Source organism: Oncorhynchus mykiss, chromosome 1, assembly GCF_013265735.2.
Source record: "Oncorhynchus mykiss isolate Arlee chromosome 1, USDA_OmykA_1.1, whole genome shotgun sequence".
Classification (NCBI taxonomy): Eukaryota; Metazoa; Chordata; class Actinopteri; order Salmoniformes; family Salmonidae; genus Oncorhynchus; species Oncorhynchus mykiss.
Window position 1 is genome coordinate 83,798,195 of NC_048565.1, and position 19,937 is coordinate 83,818,131.

The 19,937-nt window shown below is 42.3% G+C and overlaps 1 protein-coding gene across 2 annotated transcripts; it reads left to right on the forward strand.

Moving 5' to 3' along the window:
* The first annotated feature begins 236 nt into the window (after positions 1-236).
* On the forward strand, positions 237-19,322 carry LOC110530850 (eukaryotic translation initiation factor 4E). 2 transcript variants are annotated; one of them, XM_021614140.2, is made up of 7 exons: positions 237-389; positions 1,840-1,940; positions 15,251-15,346; positions 15,734-15,797; positions 16,265-16,378; positions 16,752-16,891; positions 17,806-19,322. In XM_021614140.2, the coding sequence occupies exons 1-7, from the start codon at positions 357-359 to the stop codon at positions 17,918-17,920; spliced, it is 663 nt and encodes a 220-aa protein (XP_021469815.2). In that variant the 5' UTR covers positions 237-356; the 3' UTR covers positions 17,921-19,322. The 2 variants fall into 2 exon arrangements, with proteins under 2 accessions (XP_021469815.2, XP_021469822.2); XM_021614147.2 differs by having other exon boundaries at positions 342-374.
* The last annotated feature ends 615 nt before the right edge of the window (positions 19,323-19,937 follow it).

Below are 19,937 nucleotides of genomic sequence, written 5' to 3' on the forward strand. Positions count from 1 at the left end.
GTGTGTGTGCGTGTAGTCTCAGGTGAACATAACAGATGGCAATACCCCTGATTAGAAATGTGTGTGTAGACCCTTAAGAATGTACTTTTGGGAATAGACGGTAACCAGTAGAACAAAAAAGATAGCTTACCTTATTCCCCGGGTCCATTCCTTTGTCACAGTGTAGTGGAGACTTAAATATTTGTAGTATTATAGTTGGAATAAATAGTGATAATATACCTGCGTGCGAAAAGTCTACTGTCAGGGATAGCGGGCTATGCCATTCACATGCTCTTGAACTAAAAAGGCTTCCGTATATTTTTGAGTGATTCGTGACGCACCAGCTCCGAACGGACAGGATCATTTCTACAGGCAAGATGGCGACTTCGGAGCCGGTAAGCGAGATCGAGGTATGTGGACATTTCACGAATAAAAACTGAATGTAGAACCCATCCTTTTTTTATTTGGTTAAGTTTCATCTTATAGGGTTTAAATCTACCAGGTTTTAACGGAATATTTTGCTCCAGGATCTGTGAAAGTGTGGGTGTCTGGTTCCAACATGCTCAGCAATGCTAGCGATGGATTTAGGGGGTGGCATTGGAGACTGTTGGCAGGGAGTGACTGGACATAGCTAGGTAGTTAATACTTGGTTCATTGAGTCAATACAATATATTACACTGTTACTGTGTCCCTTCAAAACTATTGATCGTATTTGTGATTGGTTTTTATTTACACGATAAAAAAGGTGACATCTAGACACGTGTGTCTGTGCTGTGTTAGCTAGATTTTACGTTACCTTGCTAACTATAGCTAGCTAGCCTGATGGCTAACGTTAACTAACTTGCTGCCATGGGGCTTGCTCATTTGAATCTGCACATATTTTGCACAAATGAACCTGTTTTGGGGCCAAATTGAATGAATTACTAGTTGTAACTAGTCAGCTAGCTAAATTGTTCCCAATTAGCTATACGACAATCTGACGTTATTGAATTAGCTAACTAGCAACTGTAGAAGTTAACGTTAAAAGTGATTTAGTTGGCTAGTTAACGTACTAGTGAGTGAGTCAGCTAACTACTTCAGTATACTGGATATCTTGGAATCAGCCCCATCCAGCAGGCGCATGACTTGCGGCGAATCAATGAATCAGAGATGAAGCATATGGACGGTCTAGCTAACTACTTAGGAGTTAGCTACAGAGTAGTAGGTAGAGTTTCAATCACATGTGGCTCTCTAGTAGCTATTAGTAATGGCTAACTACACAAACGTTTGGCTTAGTCTCAGGTGAACAGAAAACGTAGCTAGCTAGCTAACCACGTTGACAAAACAGAGCCGGCTAGCCATTGTCACCTCACATCACCTTTTTCTAGATCTTTCAATAGTGGAAGTCTAGATCTTCAGCATCTTCTACAGAGATGTTGGTAGATATTCAGTAGACATGTAGAGGCATTGTATGTATCATTCAGTAGTAGAAATGGCAGAAATCCTAGTTTTGTCTTTATTCAAAACGTTAAAATGTAATCCGACATGGATAGAATACATGTAGTATTGTTTTAGTGTCTGTAGTAGTTTTATTAAATGTAACCTTTGTTTAACTAGGCAAGTCAGTTAAGACTTGTTCAGGAGCAGAATGACAGATTTTTACCTTGTCAGCTTGTGGATTCCATCTAGCAACTTTTCAGTTACTGGCCCAAAGCTTTAACCACTAGGCTACCTGCTGCCCCGGTTAGTTTCCATTATCCTTGATATTGATATGATTGTGTATGTTAGGAGCTATTGGCAGGATGGGTCTAAAGATGTCAGATTTCCTGCAAACAGCTAATATTGTACTGATGAATGTTTTTGCTGTGTCATCCCATCCAGAATGCACCTGAAACAGAAGAGCCCCAACCTGAAGTAATCCCCACTGCACCACCTTTGGTCACTGATTCCGAGCAGTACATCAAACACCCCCTGCAAAACAAGTATGGGTACAGTGTGTCTGTCTGCTTTTGTGCATTACAATTAGTAAATGAGACAACTTTTTGTGTGGTAGTCAGCACATGCAACAATCAGTAACACAGGTAGCCTGAAACATAGGCTATTACTTTGCAGAATACCAGCTTTATATAGCATAACAGATAGGATTAGAAAAGATGTCTCCTCTGTGAATCTACTCTGCCTGCCATATTATTCACCATAGGTCAATACAGAGAGGGGCTCCTTACTCTGCCACTGTAGCCCATGACTCACTACAGTGGAACCTCCACCAAATAGCTGAGACTTTCTCTCTGACCCGGGTGCTGTGTAAGACTTGTATGTGACTATGTCTGTCCTGTAGATGTTTGGGCTGGAAGCAGTGCTTGTTTGGTACAATATTTCCACTTTGCTGACAACTGGCTGCTGATTATAACACATCTGCTGCTCAGCGTTGACACCAGGAGTATATTCATTAGGGGGAAACCGAGGGGGGTGGAAACGGGGAGGGACCTACCTGAATTTGTCCAATAGAAACTCGTTGCAAAACGCAATTGTTTGGACTAATGATTACATCCCTGAGGTACTGCAACAAAAACAAGAGTTTCTATTGAACAATTTCAGGTAGGTCCCTCCCTCTTTCGTTCTTTGGCTTCCGTTTTGTTCCTAGTGAATAAACCCCAGGGTCATGTTCCTTCATTAGATACCAAACAGAAGGGAAATGACAATCAGAACTGGACTTGTCCAATAAGAAACTAAGTCGTTTTTTAAGAGTTGCAAAACCTTTTAAAACGTGTTGTTATTGTGTGCCTAAATTAACATAACCCAGATGGGGATACTAGGGTCACGCTCACTAGGCCAAAACGCTTTGGTGCTTCCTAAAATATTTCCATTCACATGCTCACAGCTAGCTTTATCCCTAACCCTAGATGAAGAACAAAGCTGATCAAACTTGCTCTCTACAGATTTGACATTGTGATGTCATCACTTTTGTCTGTTGTAGCACATCCAATCGAGTGGCTGTCTTTTGAATAGGGAACCAGGCCATAGACTACTGTAGGCAGTACATCGGACCGGGTAGAACTGCTGACATAAAACACTGCCTCAGTAGACCCACTCTAGACCTTTCTGTCTGTCCTGTCCCTGCCTCAGGTGGATGCGGTCCCTCCCTAACCACAGATTCTGGGCCATTCTGATGCTTTAAAACTCCATAGTTCTGGTCTTTTTCCTGTTTGAAAAACTTGATCCTAGACCAGTGGATTTCAGATTCTATTCGCAGGGATTTTTCTGCCATTGACATCCTTGGTCAGGCCGCCTAAGCATTATTTAGGGCCACCTATGTTCACAGTGTTTTATATGGGTGTTTGTGTGTTTATATATACACGTGTGTGTGTTTATATATACACGTGTGTGTGTATATATATACACGTGTGTGTGTGTGTGTGTGTGTGTGTATATATACACGTGTGTGTGTGTGTGTGTATATACATGAGTGTGTGTGTGTGTGTATATACACATGAGTGTGTGTGTGTGTATACACACATGAGTGTGTGTGTGTGTGTATACACACATGAGTGTGTGTGTGTGTATACACACATGAGTGTGTGTGTGTATACACACATGAGTGTGTGTGTGTATACACACATGAGTGTGTGTGTGTATACACACATGAGTGTGTGTGTGTATACACACATGAGTGTGTGTGTGTGTGTATACACACATGAGTGTGTGTGTGTGTGTATACACACATGAGTGTGTGTGTGTGTGTATACACACATGAGTGTGTGTGTGTGTGTATACACACATGAGTGTGTGTGTGTGTGTATACACACATGAGTGTGTGTGTGTGTGTATACACACATGAGTGTGTGTGTGTGTGTGTATACACACATGAGTGTGTGTGTGTGTGTGTATACACACATGAGTGTGTGTGTGTGTGTATACACACATGAGTGTGTGTGTATACACACATGAGTGTGTGTGTGTGTGTATACACACATGAGTGTGTGTGTGTGTGTATACACACATGAGTGTGTGTGTATACACACATGAGTGTGTGTGTATACACACATGAGTGTGTGTGTGTGTATACACACATGAGTGTGTGTGTGTGTATACACACATGAGTGTGTGTGTGTGTATACACACATGAGTGTGTGTGTGTATACACACATGAGTGTGTGTGTGTATACACACATGAGTGTGTGTGTGTATACACACATGAGTGTGTGTGTGTATACACACATGAGTGTGTGTGTGTATACACACATGAGTGTGTGTGTGTATACACACATGAGTGTGTGTGTGTATACACACATGAGTGTGTGTGTGTATACACACATGAGTGTATACACACATGAGTGTATACACACATGAGTGTATACACACATGAGTGTATACACACATGAGTGTATACACACATGAGTGTATACACACATGAGTGTGTGTGTGTGTATACACACATGAGTGTGTGTGTGTGTGTATACACACATGAGTGTGTGTGTGTGTGTATACACACACGAGTGTGTGTGTGTACACACACGAGTGTGTACACACACGAGTGTGTGTGTGTGTGTATACACACACGAGTGTGTGTGTGTGTATACACACACGAGTGTGTGTGTATACACACACGAGTGTGTGTGTGTACACACACGTGAGTGTGTGTGTACACACGTGAGTGTGTGTGTACACACGTGAGTGTGTGTGTATACACACGTGAGTGTGTGTGTATACACACGTGAGTGTGTGTGTATACACACGTGAGTGTGTGTGTATACACACGTGAGTGTGTGTGTATACACACGTGAGTGTGTGTGTATACACACGTGAGTGTGTGTGTATACACACGTGAGTGTGTGTGTATACACACGTGAGTGTGTGTGTATACACACGTGAGTGTGTGTGTATACACACGTGTGTGTGTATACACACGTGAGTGTGTGTGTATACACACGTGTGTGTGTATACACACGTGTGTGTGTATACACACGTGTGAGTGTGTGTGTATACACACGTGTGAGTGTGTGTGTATACACACGTGTGAGTGTGTGTGTATACACACGTGTGAGTGTGTGTGTATACACACGTGTGAGTGTGTGTGTATACACACGTGTGAGTGTGTGTGTATACACACGTGTGAGTGTGTGTATACACACGTGTGTGAGTGTGTGTATACACACGTGTGAGTGTGTGTGTATACACGCGTGAGTGTGTGTGTGTATACACGCGTGTGTGTGTGTATACACGCGTGTGTGTGTGTGTGTGTATATACGTGTGTGTGTGTGTGTATATACACATGAGTGTGTGTATATACACATGAGTGTGTGTGGGTGTATATACACATGAGTGTGTGTGGGTGTATATACACATGAGTGTGTGTGGGTGTACAGTGCCTTGCGAAAGTATTCGGCCCCCTTGAACTTTGCGACCTTTTGCCACATTTCAGGCTTCAAACATAAAGATATAAAACTGTATTTTTTTGTGAAGAATCAACAACAAGTGGGACACAATCATGAAGTGGAACGACATTTATTGGATATTTCAAACTTTTTTAACAAATCAAAAACTGAATAATTGGGCGTGCAAAATTATTCAGCCCCTTTACTTTCAGTGCAGCAAACTCTCTCCAGAAGTTCAGTGAGGATCTCTGAATGATCCAATGTTGACCTAAATGACTAATGATGATAAATACAATCCACCTGTGTGTAATCAAGTCTCCGTATAAATGCACCTGCACTGTGATAGTCTCAGAGGTCCGTAAAAAGCGCAGAGAGCATCATGAAGAACAAGGAACACACCAGGCAGGTACGAGATACTGTTGTGAAGAAGTTTAAAGACGGATTTGGATACCAAAATATTTCCCAAGCTTTATACATCCCAAGGAGCACTGTGCAAGCGAAAATATTGAAATGGAAGGAGTATCAGACCACTGCAAATCTACCAAGACCTGGCCGTCCCTCTAAACTTTCAGTTCATACAAGGAGAAGACTGATCAGAGATGCAGCCAATAGGCCCATGATCACTCTGGATGAACTGCAGAGATCTACAGCTGAGGTGGGAGACTCTGTCCATAGGACAACAATCAGTCGTATATTGCACAAATCTGGCCTTTATGGAAGAGTGGCAAGAAGAAAGCCATTTCTTAAAGATATCTATAAAAAGTGTTGTTTAAAGTTTGCCACAAGCCACCTGGGAGACACACCAAACATGTGGAAGAAGGTGCTCTGGTCAGATGAAACCAAAATTGAACTTTTTGGCGTAAAAGCAACACAGCTCATCACCCTGAACACACCATCCCCACTGTCAAACATGGTGGTGGCAGCATCATGGTTTGGGCCTGCTTTTCTTCAGCAGGGACAGGGAAGATGGTTAAAATTGATGGGAAGATGGATGGAGCCAAATACAGGACCATTCTGGAAGAGTCTGCAAAAGACCTGAGACTGGGACGGAGATTTGTCTTCCAACAAGACAATGATCCAAAACATAAAGCAAAATCTACAATGGAATGGTTCAAAAATAAACATATCCAGGTGTTAGAATGGCCAAGTCAAAGTCCAGACCTGAATCCAATCGAGAATCTGTGGAAAGAACTGAAAACTGCTGTTCACAAATGCTCTCCATCCAACCTCACTGAGCTCGAGCTGTTTTGCAAGGAGGAATGGGAAAAAATTTCAGTCTCTCGATGTGCAAAACTGATAGAGACATACCCCAAGCGACTTACAGCTGTAATCGCAGCAAAAGGTGGCGCTACAAAGTATTAACTTAAGGGGGCTGAATAATTTTGCACGCCCAATTTTTCAGTTTTTGATTTGTTAAAAAAGTTTGAAATATCCAATAAATGTCGTTCCACTTCATGATTGTGTCCCACTTGTTGTTGATTCTTCACAAAAAAATACAGTTTTATATCTTTATGTTTGAAGCCTGAAATGTGGCAAAAGGTCGCAAAGTTCAAGGGGGCCGAATACTTTCGCAAGGCACTGTATATACACATGAGTGTGTGTGTGTGTGTGTGTGTGTGTATATATACACATGAGTGTGTGTGTATATATACACATGAATGTGTGTGTGTGTGTATATACACATGAATGTGTGTGTGTGTGTGTGTGTATATATACACATGAATGTGTGTGTGTGTGTGTATATACACATGATTGTGTGTGTATATACACATGATTGTGTGTGTATATATACACATGATTGTGTGTGTATATATACACATGATTGTGTGTGTATATATACACATGATTGTGTGTGTATATATACACATGATTGTGTGTGTGTATATACACATGATTGTGTGTGTGTATATACACATGATTGTGTGTGTGTATATACACATGATTGTGTGTGTGTATATACACATGATTGTGTGTGTGTATATACACATGATTGTGTGTGTGTATATACACATGATTGTGTGTGTGTATATATACACATGATTGTGTGTGTGTGTATATACACATGAATGTGTGTGTGTGTGTGTGTATATATACACATGAATGTGTGTGTGTGTGTGTGTGTATATACACATGATTGTGTGTGTATATACACATGATTGTGTGTGTATATATACACATGATTGTGTGTGTATATATACACATGATTGTGTGTGTATATACACATGATTGTGTGTGTATATACACATGATTGTGTGTGTGTATATACACATGATTGTGTGTGTGTATATACACATGATTGTGTGTGTGTATATACACATGATTGTGTGTGTGTGTATATACACATGATTGTGTGTGTGTATATACACATGATTGTGTGTGTGTATATACACATGATTGTGTGTGTGTATATACACATGATTGTGTGTGTGTATATACACATGATTGTGTGTGTGTATATACACATGATTGTGTGTGTGTATATACACATGATTGTGTGTGTGTATATACACATGATTGTGTGTGTGTATATACACATGATTGTGTGTGTGTATATACACATGATTGTGTGTGTGTATATATACACATGATTGTGTGTGTGTATATATACACATGATTGTGTGTGTGTATATATACACATATGATTGTGTGTGTGTATATATACACATATGATTGTGTGTGTGTATATATACACATATGATTGTGTGTGTGTATATATACACATATGATTGTGTGTGTATATATACACATATGATTGTGTGTGTATATATACACATATGAATGTGTGTGTGTGTATATACACATGAATGTGTGTGTGTGTGTGTGTGTATATACACATGAATGTGTGTGTGTGTGTGTGTGTATACACATGAGTGTGTGTGTGTGTGTGTGTGTATATCCCAAACCATCTCAATTTGGTTGATGTCGGGGGATTGTGGAGGCCAGGTCATCTGATGCAGCACTCCATCACTCTCCTTCTTGGTCAAATAGCCCTTACACAGCCTGGAGGTGTGTTGGGTCATTGTCCTGTTTAAAAACAAATTATAGCCCCACTAAGCCCAAACAAGATGGGATGGCATATCGCTGCAGAATGCTGTGATAGCCATGCTGGTTAAACATGCCTTGAATTCTAAATAAATCACAGCCAGTGTCACCAGCAAAACACCATAACACCACCTCCTCCATGCTTCACGGTGGGAAATATACATGCAGAGATCATCCGTTCACCCACACCGTATCTCACAAAGACAAGCGGTTGGAACCAAAAATCTCAAATTTGGACTCCAGACCAAAGGACAAATTTCCAAATTGTCCATTGCTTGTGTTTCTTGGCCCAAACAAGTGTTTTCTTCTTATTGGTGTCCTTAAGTAGTGGTTTCTTTGCAGCAATTTGACCATGAGGCTGGTAACTCTAATGAACTTGTCCTCTGCAGCAGAGGTAACTCTGGGTCTTCCATTCCTGTGGTGGTCCTCCAGTTTCATCATAGCGCTTGATGTTTTTTGCGACTGCACTTGAATAAACTTTCAAAAGTTCTCTACATTTTCCATATTGACTAACTTTCATGCCTTAGAGTCAGTCTCTCCAGGATTCTGCAATCATATAATTCAATGCAAAATCAACCAATCAGCGCATATTATGTGAGACGGTGCAATTTTTACAAATTCCCGCACTTTTTGCACGTAAAAGGGTCCAATCAAAAGCGGGTTTACTGCACTGTTAGCAATCCCCCTTGCTGTCAGTCTATTCACGTGCGAAGATGATAGGTGATTGTTGATGGCTGACAGGCGGTGCAATGAACAGAAGTCCATCTCATTTGCCAACAAAAATAACAGCTAAAAACTGTGCACAACAATTTCCAAATGTTTTTTGGAAACGAGAGAAAGTCACCAATCAAGTCACTTCGAATCAGCAAAGCATATGAGAATGTCAGAACAGTTCCCACAGCAAGGACAGTTCACCATGACTGAAGTAGTAGCAAGGACGACTGGCAAGCGCTGAAAGAATCAAGGTGTGGCGTTTTCCTCAAACTTTTACACCGCTGACCTTGGCTTTAGTAGGGTGGTCGGCACTCTGTGCTCTCCCCAGTCTAACCTTGGCTTTAGTAGGGTGGTCGGCACTCTGCTCTCTCCAGTCTAACCTTGGCTTTAGTAGGGTGGTCGGCACTCTGCTCTCCCCAGTCTGTCTGTGGAGAGTGCTGCTCAAAGCACTAAGTGCAATATGTCAGCTTTGCTGGTTTAAACTCTGTGCTTCTGTGATCCGTATTAAGTTTTACAATCTGTCTGGATTTTTTTGAAATGAAATTGCAACCCTTTCAGAAAAAATCACAATCTGAAGTATTTTGAATACAAATCGATCCTCAAATGTATTTTTTATTTTTTTGAGGGAGTGGGAATGGGAAGTGCATCTTGTAGCAATCCCCAAGCCTGATGGAGAGATGTGAGTGAATGTGTGAATGGATTTTGACAGAGCTGTTTGTTCCGAAAAATAAAATTGAGTACTTTAGATGTTTCTAATGGTTTTTGTATTATGTATTCTGTTTAAAATCGGCCTAGCACATTACTTTTTGTTGTTTTATATGAAATTAATGTGTAAAAAAAATATATATATATTTGGGGCCACAAATCACAAAAAAATGTTGCAAAATCCTGGAGGGACTGTAAAGTAATGATGGATCGTTTCTCTTTGCTTATTTGAGCTGTTCTTGTGATAATATGGACTTGGTCTTTTACCACCTAGGGTGTTCTTCTGGATACCCCCCTCACAACACAACTGATTGGCTCAAACGCATTAAGAAGGGAAGAAATTCCACAAAGGAATTTTTAAGAAGGCACAACTGTTAATTGAAATGCATTTCAGGTGACTACCTCATGAAGCTGGTTGAGAGAATGCCAAGAGTGTGCCAAACTGTCATCAAGGCAAAGGGTGGCTATTTGAAGAATCTTAAATATAAAATATTTTGATAATGTTTAATACTTCTTTGCTTGCTAAACTCAGCAAAAAAGAAACGTCCTTTTTTTCAGGACAGTCTTTCAACGATAATTCATAAAATTCCAAATAACTTAACAGATCTTTATTGTAAAGGGTTTAAACACGGTTTCCCATGCTTGTTCAATGAACCATAAACTATTAATGAACATGCACCTGTGGAACGGTTGTTAAGACGCTTAGACGGTAGGAAATTAAGGTCACAGTTATGAAAACTTAAGATGCTAAAGAGGCCTTTCTACTGACTCTGAAAAACACCAAAAGTTGCCCAGGGTCCCTGCTCATCTGTGTGAACGTGCCTTAGGCATGCTGCAAGGAGGCATGAGGACTGCAGATGTGGCCAGGGCAATAAATTGCAATGTCCGTACTGAGAGTCGCTTAAGACCGCACTACAGGGAGACGGGGCGGACAGCTGATCGCCCTCGCAGTGGCAGACCACGTGTAACAACACCTGCACAGGATCGGTACATCCGAACATCACACCTGCGGGACAGGTACAGGATGGCAGAAACAACTGGCCGAGTTACACCAGGAACGCACAGTCCCTCCATCAGTGCTCAGGCTGTCCACAATAGGCTGAGAGAGGCTGGACTGAGGGCTTGTAGGCCTGTTGTAAGGCAGGTCCTCACCAGACATCATCGGCAACGACGTTGACTATGGGCACAAACCCACCGTTGCGGCACAAGACAGGACTGACAGAAAGTGTTCTTTGAAGAGTTGCGGTTTTGTCTCATCATGGGTGATGGTCGGGTTCGCGTTTATTGTCAATGGAATGAGCGTTACACCGAGGCCTGTACTCTGGAGCGGGATCAATTTGGAGGTGGAGGGTCACAGCATCATCGGACTGAGATTGCCTGCAATGACGACAATCTCAACGCTGTGCGTTACAGGGAAGACGACATCCTCCCTCATGTGGTGCTCATTCTGATATGACCCTCCAGCATGACTATTCCACCAGCCATACTGCTTGTGCTGTGAGTGATTTCCTGCAAGACAGGAATGTCAGTGTTCTGCCATGGCCAGCGAAGAGCCCAGATCTCAATCCCATTGAGCACATCTGGGACCTGTTGGATTGAAGGGTGAGGGCTAGGGCCATTCCCCATAGAAATGTCCGGGAACTTGCAGGTGCCTTGGAAGAGTGGGGTAACATCTCATAGCAAGAACTGGCAAATCTGGTGCAGTCCATGAGGAGGAGATTCACTGCAGTACTTAATGCAGCTGGTGGTTATTATTCTACAGTGTGGAAATATAAAAAATGAAGAAAAACCTTTGAGTGAGTAGGTGTTCTGAAACGTTTGACCGGTAGTGTATAATATAAAAAAACGTACACAACTAAAACCAGATATAAAGTATATAGGAAAGATAATGTACCTTTTTTTGAGAACTAACAATCACCTAAATCAAAGATAGACAGGGAGATTTGAAAATTCCAAAAACAATGATTGATTTTTGTTATTATGTGTAAGCACCGCATTAGCCGTGGAAAAATACATAGAATTGCAGGAAATTCTACACTGCCAAGATATGGGGGGGGGGGGATTCTCTAAAATTCAGCCATGCCTACTCCTGCCACGCACACCACATAAGCCTCTTTTTGATCTACATCGGTTTTGGAGTTGGTACTTTTCAGCTCTCTGAATGTAACTTTGGAGTGGCATTACACCACCGCCAGAGAAAAAACAAGCCTTGCGCAACCTCTTCCTCCTGTTGATGTTTTTCTGGGTGATGCTAGGGACTAGACAGTCTGGAGTCTGTTGTAGGGAGTTCTGGACTTCAACACACTGTGTTTATGGGTACGTGGCTCAACATCCCTTTAGTGTTGTCTTTTCTTCAGGACCCCAACAGCAGTAGTGTAGACCACTTTACATTAATTGACACATTAGTGTTTTTGTTTACACATCTCTATGACCTCAACCTGGTTCATCAGACGAGTCACGCCACGTGTTTTCTCGTCTCAACACTGGTGTTGTGTAATTATAACATACGTTTCAGTCGGGCAACACTAGAGTGCTTCCTCTCTAGCCTACTTCTCTACTGATAGTCAGTGTGATAATTAACCACGGGGGACTTTTCAGGAAGGGACCAAGGAAGGGACCAAGCATGTGTATAAATTTAGTATGGCTGGGGGCACAGGGTTCAGGCCATGCCCTATCCACCTCTCCATCCCTCCCTCCCCTACAACACTATGCTCTTCCTGGGAAAGGGATGATAGAATAATGGTAGGACTGGTGAACAATGGAAAACTGCCTGGTTCTGCTGTTCAACATGTTAGTGTAAGCATGTTACTTACACTTGCTGTTGTACACGATGGGGAAATGAATGCATAGGCAATAACATACAGTGCATTGGGAAAGTATTCAGACCCCTTGACTCCCATGTTTTGTTACGTTACAGAATTATTCTACAATGGATTAAATTGTTTTCTCCCCCTCAATCTACACACAATACCCCATAATGACAAAGCAGAACATTTTTTTATAAATGTTTGCAAATGTATAAACAAATAAAAAACTGAAATATCACATTTACATAAGTATTCAGACCCTGTTGAAACACCTTCGGCAGCGATTACAGCCTCGAGTCTTTTTGGGTATGACACCACAAGCTTGGCACACCTGTATTTTGGGAGTTTCTCCCATTATTCTCTGCAGATCCTCTCAAGCTCTATCAGGTTGGATGGGGAGTGTCGCTGCACAGCCATTATCATGTCTCTCCAGAGATGTTGGATCGGGTTCAAGTCCGGGCTCTGGCTGGACCACTCAAGGACATTCAGAGACTTGTCCCGAAGCCATCCCTGCATTGTCTTGGCTATGTTCTTAGGGTTGTTGTCCTGTTGGAAGGTGAACCTTTGCCCCAGTCTAAGATCCTGAGCGCTCTTGAACAGGTTTTTATCAAGAATCTCTCTGTACTTTGCTCCGTTCATCTTTCCCTCAATCTTGTCTAGTTTCCTAGTCCCTGCTGCTGAAAAACATCAACACAGCATGATACTGCCACCACCATGCTTCACCGTAGGGATGGTTCCAGGTTTCCTCCAGACATGCCGTTTGGCTTTCAGGCGAAAAAGTTTGATCTTGATTTCATTAGAGCAGAAAATCTTGTTTGTCATGGTCTGAGGGGCTTAGGTGCCTTTTGGCAAACTCTAAGTGGGCTGTTATGTGCCTTTTACTGAGGAGTGGCTTCTGTCTGGTCACTACCATAAAGGCCAGCTGCAGAGATGGTTGTCCTTCTGGAAGGTTCTCCCATCTCCACAGAGGAACTTTTGAGCTCTGTCAGAGTGACCATTGGGTTCTTGATCACCTCCCTGACCAAGGCCCTTCTCCCCAGATTGCTCAGTTTGGCCGGGTGGCCAGCTCTAGGAAGGGTCTTTGTGGTTCCAAACTTCTTCCATTTAAGAATGGATTTTTATAGGCAGAGCAACATGACATCAACCTTCCATACCTTAACCTTCCTTATCCTACCCGTTAAGTAGTTGCTATGGAAATCTTTATAGTTTATTTGCTGTACGTTGTGTGGCACGGACTGTTGGATGCGTCATTGATTGTTGGACGCGTCATTGATTGTAGGTCTGCTGTTGGACGCGTCCTTGATTGTTGGACGCTTCATTGATTGTAGGTCTGCTGTTGGACGCTTCATTGATTGTAGGTCTGCTGTTGGACGCTTCATTGATTGTAGGTCTGCTGTTGGACGCTTCATTGATTGTAGGTCTGCTGTTGGACGCGTCATTGATTGTAGGTCTGCTGTTGGACGCTTCATTGATTGTAGGTCTGCTGTTGGACGCGTCATTGATTGTAGGTCTGCTGTTGGACGCGTCCTTGATTGTTGGACGCTTCATTGATTGTAGGTCTGCTGTTGGACGCTTCATTGATTGTAGGTCTGCTGTTGGACGCGTCCTTGATTGTTGGACGCGTCATTGATTGTAGGTCTGCTGTTGGACGCGTCATTGATTGTAGGTCTGCTGTTGGACGCTTCATTGATTGTAGGTCTGCTGTTGGACGCTTCATTGATTGTTGGACGCTTCATTGATTGTAGGTCTGCTGTTGGACGCTTCATTGATTGTAGGTCTCCTGTTGGACGCTTCATTGATTGTAGGTCTGCTGTTGGACGCTTCATTGATTGTAGGTCTCCTGTTGGACGCGTCATTGATTGTTGGACGCTTCATTGATTGTAGGTCTGCTGTTGGACGCTTCATTGATTGTAGGTCTCCTGTTGGACGCTTCATTGATTGTAGGTCTCCTGTTGGACGCTTCATTGATTGTAGGTCTGCTGTTGGACGCTTCATTGATTGTAGGTCTCCTGTTGGACGCGTCATTGATTGTTGGACGCGTCATTGATTGTTGGACGCGTCATTGATTGTTGGACGCGTCATTGATTGTAGGTCTCCTGTTGGACGCGTCATTGATTGTTGGACGCGTCATTGATTGTAGGTCTGCTGTTGGACGCGTCATTGATTGTAGGTCTCCTGTTGGACGCTTCATTGATTGTAGGTCTCCTGTTGGACGCGTCATTGATTGTTGGACGCGTCATTGATTGTTGGACGCGTCATTGATTGTTGGACGCGTCATTGATTGTTGGACGCTTCATTGATTGTAGGTCTGCTGTTGGACGCTTCATTGATTGTAGGTCTGCTGGTCTGCTCTGCTGGTCTGCTGTTGATTGTAGGTCTGCTGTTGGACGCTTCATTGATTGTAGGTCTGCTGTTGGACGCTTCATTACATTTGCTGTTATGTTAGAATTTAGCCCTGCTTTGGCTGATGTATATCAATTCATGCATTTCCATAACTGTTACTGCTGTTGATATGCAGACCGACACATTGACTGGTCACTCTGGTAGTTGCAGATGGTAAGATTTGCCCACTAAAGTCAAATAGAAGCCTCTGTCTGTGTGGACCGGGGAGTGCGATGGGGAATCTCTGACTGTGTCCTCTCACTTCAGATGGGCCCTGTGGTATTTCAAAAATGACAAGAGCAAAAGCTGGACAGAGAACCTCCGTCTCATCGCAAAATTTGACACAGTGGAAGACTTCTGGGCGTGAGTACTCTTCCTCTCCCTCTTTCTCTCTGCTACTCTTCCTCCTCCTCCCTCCTAATCCACATCACCACCCCTTATTCTACCTCTCCATCCTATGGCATCATCATGACAATCAGTGTTGAAAAAAGGGACCATTTCCTGTTTAGCAGAGCAGAATGTTAATTTGCAGCTAGAAATGAATTCTACAGAATGGACATTTTAACTGGCAGTTCTATGCCATGTATGCTATCTGTGCCCTGAATGTTGTGCCTCATGACTTCTCTCCAAAATCAAAATGGAGAATGGCATGGAACTATCTATTGTCTCACTATCATTTTATAATCAGTGTCTAATATGAATTTATCTGTAGGCCTGTGTTTAAGTGTGCCTCTTGGTTGTGTGTTGTAGATTATATAACCACATACAGCAGCCCAGTAAGTTAGGCTTCGGCTGTGACTACTGCTTATTTAAGGTAAGTGGACATCTGAAACCAACAGTATCCTATCAGAGGACATGTTGCTCTTCTGTACGTTGTCAAGTTAAGGATGTTAAATTAAGACATAAAGCCCCTCTGAGTAGGACTGATGATCTAGGACAGTGTTTCCCGAACTTGGCCCTCGGGACCCCAAGGGGGGGTGCCCATTTTTGTTTTTGCCCTAACACTGGACAGCTGATTTAAATGATCAACGCTTGATGATTAGTTGATTGTTTAAATCGGTTGTGTCGTTCTTTCGCAAAAACATGCACCCTGGGGGGCCAGAACAGAGTTTGGGAAACCCTGATCTAGGATCAGGTCCCCCTTATCCTTTTAATGTTTTTCATTATGGTCTAAAATGCTTAACTGATCCTAGATACTGTAATACGCTTCATGAATACAGACCCAGGGTGTACGTTGGGGTTCAAGTTGTGAGCTAACATTCCTCCACCACTGTGTGTCAGGATGGGGTGAAGCCTATGTGGGAGGATGACAAGAACAAGCTGGGTGGGAGGTGGCTGATGACCCTCAGCAAACAGCAGAGACAAATCGACCTTGACCGCTACTGGATGGAGACAGTAAGTATCATTAACCCTGAACCTGGGTCCTGTTCATTTGGCAGCAAACGGGACCGAAGGAAAGGCTCATTTTTGTTTTCCATTGCAAAATGTTTTTGAATGTTTCCAGTCGTGTACCCTAATGAATTTGACCCTGGGCTGTGTAGTATTCATTAGGGCACAACAAAAACATTGCAATGGTCCAGGTATAGCCTCCATCTTTCAGTCAGTTTTCCTCTCTTTGATGAACACAACCCTCCTGTAACTCTTCATGACTCTACTACCAGAGTATTGAATAATCTTCTGTTAAGGATGGGTTGCTGGACAGTGAATTAACGGGTAAATAACGTTATTTAATCTCGAGTATCGTGTACTTGATTTGTGTGTGTTGCAGCTGTTGTGTTTAATTGGCGAGTCGTTTGACGAGGCCAGTGAAGACGTGTGTGGAGCGGTGGTCAACGTCAGACCCAAGGGAGATAAAATATCCATCTGGACTGGGAACTGTCAGAACAAGGAAGCCATCGTGGCGATAGGGTAGGTTCACATCTCTTTCCTTTTGTCCATTGGGTAAAAGTCCGTCCTCTACTCCACCGTCACCAAATGTAGGCGTGTGGCAGTTTGGAAATTCATCCTATCCTCAATTGCCTTCTCCAGTGGAAGATTCTCAAGTGTATCTACGCAGAAGAGGGTTCTTTAATTCAGCCACACCCCCTTTGAAACAGGTGTTGAATTAACATTTACTTTTCAGTCATTTAGCAGACACTCTTACCCAGAGTGACCTACAGTGTGTTCTTCTTAAGATAACAAACCGGGTGAGAGAGCCAAGAGACCAGAGGTGGCAGAACGGAGTGCTTGGGTTGGTGTAGGGTTTGAGCATACCCTGATGGTAGGGAGGGGCAGTGCCCCTTGCTGTTCCATAGGCAAGCTCCAGTCTTGTAGTGGATGCGAGCTTCGACTGGAAGCCAGTGGAGTGTACGGAGGAGAGGGGTGATATAAACAAATCTATGGCCCAAGCCTTGGAGCCGTGCCAGTAGTAAAATCATCGGGTGACATGGGAAAACTTGGGACGGTTGAACACCAGGTGGGCTAGAGGAGAAAAGCACACGTTTAAAAAATAACGACATGCTACTTCTGGTTTTATTAAATATAAAAATAAAATGGCATGTCTTCAGGCAAATTACATTTGCAGGGTGGAATCCCAAAATACATGTAAAAAGAAAGGTAGCTAGTTGTATGTATACGTGTGTGTGTGTGCATGTATGTGTGTTTGTGTGTGTGTATATATATATATATATTTACATATATATATATTTGAGTATGTGTTTGTATACTCCTACATCACTGCAATGTTTCTAGCTCACCACTAGGTGGCGACAATTCGTGTAAGACTGTAATGAGAACCTATTCATCATTCCCTCTTTTTCTCTCATCTCTCTCTCTCTCTCCAGACAACAGTATAAAGAGCGCCTGAGTATCCCCATCAAGCTCCTGATTGGCTACCAGTCGCATGACGACACGTCTAGCAAGAGTGGTTCCACCACAAAGAACATGTACTCAGTCTGATCAACAACACCCACCCCCAACTCAACTACAAACCCACTAGAGCTGGGCGATATGGACCAAAATCCATATCACGATAAATTGACTGAATTATCACGATAAATTGAATGATAAGTTTATAACATTAATGTGCACCACAGTTATTTTTTATATTACCCCTACAACTACTACTACTACTACTACTTTGAATGTTGTTGCTATCAATTGTCCCATTAATAGTTAATTAGCTAATTTATTTCATTTGGAACTTCACATTTCTCTAGTAGGGTCCTATGGGTAATGAACGATATCAGCCAAATGTCCACAATAAGTGGTCAGTGTTGATACTTTTCAGTTTATCGTCCCAGCTCACTGCATCACCAACACATTCATACTTTTCAGTTGTCAACTACTGTTAGTGTCCTTCCTCTTTACAGACGAGAGAATTGTTCAAACGTGTACAAAGTTAGGGCCGCCTCCCTGACACCTGATTGTCCGGCTGGCTAAATGACGTATCTTGTACAGAAGAAAAGGAGAACAGCTGAAGCTGTTGGGATTTGAGCTAGAAGATCTTAAATAAATGACTTAATTTTAGAATTGGTGAGTATATGTGAATAATAATGCCAGTGGCTTCCCCCTACTCGTGTAGCTGGGAGAAGATGTTTAAGGCCTGGTTAAAAACACCTTCCTCTGCTGTAAACCCAATTCCTTTTCTCATGCAGAGTTTACCACTTTCTGTTATGAAAAGCGTTTCTCACCAACCACCCAGGATAGGAAAAAATACCAGATTAATTTACTCAGATTTTAAAGGGTAGCCAGCATTTTAACCTGCTTTACCTGGAGGTGTTTAGCATGATAAGGGATTGCAGATGCATCTGCTACAGAAAAGACAACAGTATCAAAAAAGAAAAACGTTTGTAAAGAATAGTAGTGGTCACACGGTCTTAAGTGTGAACATTTTGGAAGAAAGACCACGAAGTTCCAGCCATGCTGGGATTGAGGATTGTTTGCTTGTAAAACTTTTTTTCTCCCCCCTTTCCCTATTTATTTATGATTATATCCATTTGAGGTTAAACTACTTAGTTGGAGGGCAACCATTAAAAAAAACTAAATTTCTCTACACTATTTTTTTTTTTTTTTTTTGTTATTGAGGATGTTAATGACATGGACTACTGCTTAATATAGAACCTTTTTTACAGTGTATCATAGCAAGTAAAGATGCCTGGACAAGTTTTAGGTCTGCTTCTCACCGTTTTCTTCCTGTAACATTTCGCACTACTCTCTGGGGCTGGTGCGAGTGGAGAAGAAAGGATATCTTCCTCTCTATCCATCGTTAAATGATTTTGCTCATAATGTATCTTAATGTATATTACCTTCTTTCAAGTAAAGGTTAAGTGCTTTGCATTAAAACCAGAACCACGCCGTCTCCTTTCCTGTGTTGTCAGTTTAGCGTCACTTTCTGTAGGGTTACAGTGGTGTGTTCAATATGCCGATAATGCACCGATCAGCTCTGAATAGGTCATCACTTTCTATAGGGTTACAGTGGTGTGTTCAATATGCAGATAATGCACCGATCAGCTCTGAATAGGTCATCACTTTCTATAGGGTTACAGTGGTGTGTTCAATATGCAGATAATGCACCGATCAGCTCTGAATAGGTCATCACTTTCTATAGGGTTACAGTGGTGTGTTCAATATGCAGATAATGCACCGATCAGCTCTGAATAGGTCATCAGATCTTGACAAAGTCTGGAGAAGTGTTTAATAACATCTTAGGAACCCTACTGTATGAACGTCTTCCTGTATGAACGTCATAATCTTCCTATAAAATGCTCAGAATCTGTGTATCTGAAACACACCCAGTATTGACAGTTGCTCTGTGTTGAAATCCTTAGCCCCTCCTTGTAGCTCTCCAAGGATTGGATTTAGTATGATTTCCCGGGTGGATTTCATCGTTGCCATATTGCTTACACACCCATCTAAACAAGTCCCTAGGTACTAGGGGCTCGTTTAGAATTCAGTGGTGAGTTAAAGGGTATTT